Source organism: Penaeus japonicus, unplaced genomic scaffold (assembly GCF_977035675.1).
Source record: "Penaeus japonicus unplaced genomic scaffold, GWHDUDI00000001_assembly GWHDUDI00000022, whole genome shotgun sequence".
Taxonomy (NCBI): Eukaryota; Metazoa; Arthropoda; class Malacostraca; order Decapoda; family Penaeidae; genus Penaeus; species Penaeus japonicus.
Window position 1 is genome coordinate 12,192,749 of NW_028234424.1, and position 5,000 is coordinate 12,197,748.

Below are 5,000 nucleotides of genomic sequence, written 5' to 3' on the forward strand. Positions count from 1 at the left end.
TCTACATGTATTCATGCACATCCATAATCAGTGGGTTAAAAAATCATAAATATTAGATAAAGTTACATCTTTCATAAACAAGTGTCTTAACTTATAATCATATAAAACAAAACAAGTATAATGATTTCCCACAAATGGAAAATCAAGCTAAAAATTTACATTATAACTTTTAAATCAAAAAGTACTCTTACCATCCAAACAAAAAATCAACTTCTAGGAAAAAAGAAGAGAGTTACAAGTAGATGATTAACAAAGAGTTTCCCATCTAGTTTTTGTGATCACTTGCCTCCCTTACATTTCTGCAACAATGCTGTCTTGCTCATCATCATACATGGACCCTCTCCTCTTGTCATGCGTATCACTAGTCAGAGTTGCTTAAATAGATCACCTGACCTGCTAATACAGTGCAAACAAAATACAAATTAAGTACACATGCAAAATCAAAGATAAAAAGCATAACAGGGAAAAATAAAGTAATAGCTTTGCATGAAAACTATTACAAATCAGGAGGTTAAATCAAATAATAAGGATCACAAAACAGACAACTAAAGGGATGCTACTTCTACAAAGTCCTACACACATATTACTACAAAATCCTTACAGTTGTTAATTTTGCATTACACACATAAGATTACTTATGAACACACTAAATACAATTATTCTTTATGAAGTAAAATGACCTACTAGATTTACATAGATGAAAGATGAATCTAAATCTTATTTAGCTATGCTTCAAAGTGGTGGGAATAACTATTTTCATAGCATTTGACAAATCAGAAATATCATTAGCCAGGCTAATATTTCCTCTAAGAATGAATGAGTGCAAAATTTTATCCTCTTCATATTTATTACTAAGTTCACAATGATCTTATCTGAAGGATATTGAGTTGCTGTTAATGATCATTTACAATAAGATAGGAGGGTAAATTTGAGTGGTTATGTTTGGCTAAACACTGTGTATTAGGTCTAATGATGTTGAGTAATGTTATGTCTTGTTAGACTAGGTCTTTTGCATTACATCAACTAATTATTTTTCATCTTCTATTTTATTTTATGTATTTACCTATTTCCTATTTTAGCATATAAAAAGTGATACTAAACAAGGATGAAATATTTGCAAATAAGACATATGGAGTATTGAAAATGCTGAAAAGGTCTGCTGTCTAGTGGCGGTGTCACACGAGTGCAAATATTTGTATACTTTCTACAATCAACAATCTACTCTCTTCATGTATTGTGTATTCACTATCAAACACAGCACAAACCCTTCAATCTCTACATGCATTTGTAAACAATAGGATGGTTGCTCTAAATACCCTTTCAGGAGCATGTCAAGACATTAGAGTAAAAAAGGGAAAGGAAGGACTCAATAGACAACAGACCATTCAAATGAGAAAAAAAATCTGTTAGCCAGGTCTGGTGTCTAATTTACTGCCTAAATTTGGATCTAATGAAATATCAAAGATGGTAGTGAACAGCAGAAAATGTTGCAGAAAACAGCAGTATGCAGCAGACCTGCTACTGAGGTATTGATGGTTGCTAGTATATAGAAGTGTGGGAACTATAGTGCTATCACTCACTGCCACATCCATATTGTGAATCCTGTGATCTATTTAACCCATTCACGCCAGCTGACGTGCTGTTACATTTTGTGTTTTTTTGTGTTAGACGCCAGTGACGAGATATTTAGTCAAGGCTGGCGTGCCGGGTGAGCGTGCGGGCAGCCCAGGCTGTGGCTAGTTTGCCCGAGAATCCTTAGGCGTTAACCCATTGGTCGCGGTATTAAAAAAAGGTCTGTGCAGTAGGATAGCTGAATTACATGTCTGGCATGGTGCCATTCGCGTGTATCACCGACTCTGCCTTTGCAGCAAATCATGCCATCCGCTGCTAATGGGTTAAGCTTATGCGTTCGAATGACCATTTAGAGCCAGAATGGCCCCATTGTGAATGGGTTAATCATGAAGTATCATGGCTGTAAAGGCGCTAGATTCAGAACTACAAGGTTCCAAAGTCAGTCTAAACCTTTGTTTTGTGATGGATTTATGAGAAACTATTCTTTAGGCTAGTCTGTACTGCCTGGAGGCCGGAGAAAACATTTTCCCCCCCACTCTAATTTTTATCCAGTGCCACCAACACCATACCAAAACAGACCCATCGGCAACAGGTTAATGAAAACATGCTATGGCCCAGCTGGAGCTATTGATCACATTTTTACATTGAAGTTAGGGAACTGTGGCATTACTGGCAACTGTCTCATACCAGCTAAGGATGTCTTGGTTAGCAATTAGGATCACTCAGCCACAGATATCATGTAGCAAGCCACCTATTCAAGTGGGGCAATTGCTAACAAACTGCACCAGAGATAATTACTTGGCAGTAAAATACAAGCAGCATGGTACCCTAGGGACAGATAACAGGAAAACCATAATAAGTTGCCCCAAGAATCTGTCAGGTATGAGGCATACAGTTGAGGGGATAAACAACCTGAATGTAGTATTGGTCATGTCTCCTTCTACAAGGAATGAAAAAATTAATGCAAGAAAGATCATAGAATAAAGTGAAATGTGGTTAGGAGCATCAAAGTGAGCTTAATCAAGATGTAAACAAATGCATTTAGGACAATAGATAGCAATGCAACAGCCCCCCACCCCATCCCCAAGGTTATGTCACAGCTAATGTCATCTTGAAGATGAGTCAGCTTAGCTAGCAAATAGAGAGAGAAGAAAGAGCATAGCACTTCCTACTTAGTCCCAGGCAAAGTGTAGAGACCAACAAAATAAGAAGCAGGCCTCAAGATAACCTAAACCAAGGAAGCGAGAACTGCTAAAACAATGGGGAGGAGATAAGAATCCAGCAAAATGCAACAAGTCTGCTCCAAGGTCTTCCCAGACCCTACTAAGCTCAAAAGAGAGGAATGGAAACAGGGAAAAACAGGAAAGATAGGAGAAAAAATTGAGAGGGGGGAACATAAATAATAGACAGAAATAACCATTGCAGAAACCAACTTCTCAGAGAACGAGAAGAATCTGACACACATGGAATTACCCTAGAAAGGAGATGTAGCGATTGACACCAAAGTAGATGGAATATTATCAGCATAATATTCCATCAAAAACAAAATTAAAAGGAGACATGCCACTATTAACACAAATGTGGAGTAATCTAAATGTCCATGCCCGCAGATTGGTGGAATCTTCTCTCATCAACAGGCTGCCGAATTTCAACCTTAACAGTGGTTTTTCTCCTGCTGATGGTCTCCTATCCTCCCACATTCTCCGCTTGTTACCTTACCCCGGACACCCTTCACACAAACCGCCAGACCCTATGACCTGACATGACCTGCCCCTGTTCCGTTCCCTGTTCTGCCGCCGCCTCCGTTTCCGTTCTCCTGTCCTCGCTTGACCTACTTGCACCGTGTTTCTCCCCCCTTTAGCCTTTTATTTACCCTCTTGTTCTCTTCCTCCTCAGACCTGAAGATGGGATCCAGATGGATCTTGAAACTGTTGTCTCATTTTCAATAAATCTGTTTTGTGTATAGTGGGTTTATCTGCCATTTATCAACACGGAAGAGTGTTTTGCAAGTCAATATATCCCTAGATGATAGTTCCTTCCAGGAAATAACTAGTATGTTGAAGATTATATCATTTATCATCTACTTAAGGTACCTTTAAAGGGTATATGTATATTAGTGGTATTAAAAAGGTAAAAAAGGTGAGAAAAACTGAGAGTTACTTTCCAAAAGGATGCCTGATAACTTCTAGTGTGCGGAGATGGTAGGGCAAGTTCACAAATATCATATCAGCATCAATATCATCAACATATCAAACCAAGTATTGAAACAAGCTATTGTCTAGATGACTGAGTGCTCTGGACAGAAATAAGTAATGGAATCAATAGTCTTACAAACAATGGATTGCTGAAGACACAAATATTTGTCACATTTGAAAACTTATGAAACAAAACTCTTTTTTTAATACACTAAACTGTATGTGAAGTTTACCCAAACAAATAAAACAAGCACTGTCAACTGAACTTATTCAGTATTTTCTGATTATTGTAGAATTTGTACCTTCTGCTAATACATTATGTTTGTAAGCTATTGGATATCATTAGCTTTATTGAAAGGCATGCAAAGTCAGTGTCAAGTGCTTATGAATAAATAAGAATTCAAATACTCACTGCCACGTCTTATCTGGTTAAGAGAGGCCAACATTCTGATCATGAAAGTAGCAGGTACAGTGATGGTGTCTCTTGTCTCTTCTAGCAGAGCTTCATTCCGCCTTGTTATCTTGAAATGCAAGAAAGCAAGAGAAGTAGAGGCAACATTAAAAGATAATCCTAATTCTTGTGAAACAAATAAATAACAACAACAATAGATAACATTCAGTGACAATGTAATCAAAATGTCTCAAATAATGTTTCACGTATAAACAAACTAACAGTTGTTTCACATGCACTATTTATTAAAGAGGGGTTTTGGAATATAAATCATTCTCAATATATATGTAATCTTGTCCTACATATACTAACACAACTGAAACATATAATAAGGCAAGTTGATTACAGTTTCATTAAACTGCATACCGTCTAAACCTCAAAGCTAAAAGATCATATATGATAAACAGATTTTAATAAAAAAGGCTTTAATTATTACCAACTACTCTTTACAATTTCCTTCCTGCATCTTACTAATAATATGAAAGGTACAATCAGAGTAATCATCAACCAGATTGTACAATAATTTGGTCATCGTAAGTGAAGGCATGTTGGATGTCATTAATACTTTCCATTATTATGTAATTAATAATCATATCACTAATAATTTCCATAATTTATAGACCTCATAAAGGATATCTGTAAAGTCATAAATTCCAGCTTTTCTAATGCATACTGCAAAAATGCAGATTACTCTCCTAATATGATACTTATAACTTACATTTACATAATGCCATACATATATCTAATTAGTGTGTTACCCAGAAGTAACTTTTGCTTATTTG

General features: G+C 36.4%; 1 protein-coding gene across 3 annotated transcripts in view; it reads right to left on the minus strand.

Moving 5' to 3' along the window:
• The window catches only part of LOC122243575 (DDB1- and CUL4-associated factor 6), a 42,818-nt gene that overhangs the window by 691 nt on the left and 37,127 nt on the right, over positions 1-5,000 (minus strand). The window contains exons 13-14 of one of the 3 annotated variants that reach the window (XM_086549474.1): positions 4,180-4,288; positions 1-396 (exon numbers count right to left, since the gene is read on the minus strand). The exon at positions 1-396 is cut by the window's left edge and continues 691 nt beyond it. In XM_086549474.1, coding sequence (XP_086405600.1) covers positions 362-396; positions 4,180-4,288 — 144 coding nt within the window. In that variant the 3' untranslated portion in view covers positions 1-361. The remainder of the gene's footprint in view (positions 397-4,179; positions 4,289-5,000) is intronic. The other 2 variants (XM_086549475.1, XM_086549476.1) reach the window with 2 other exon arrangements.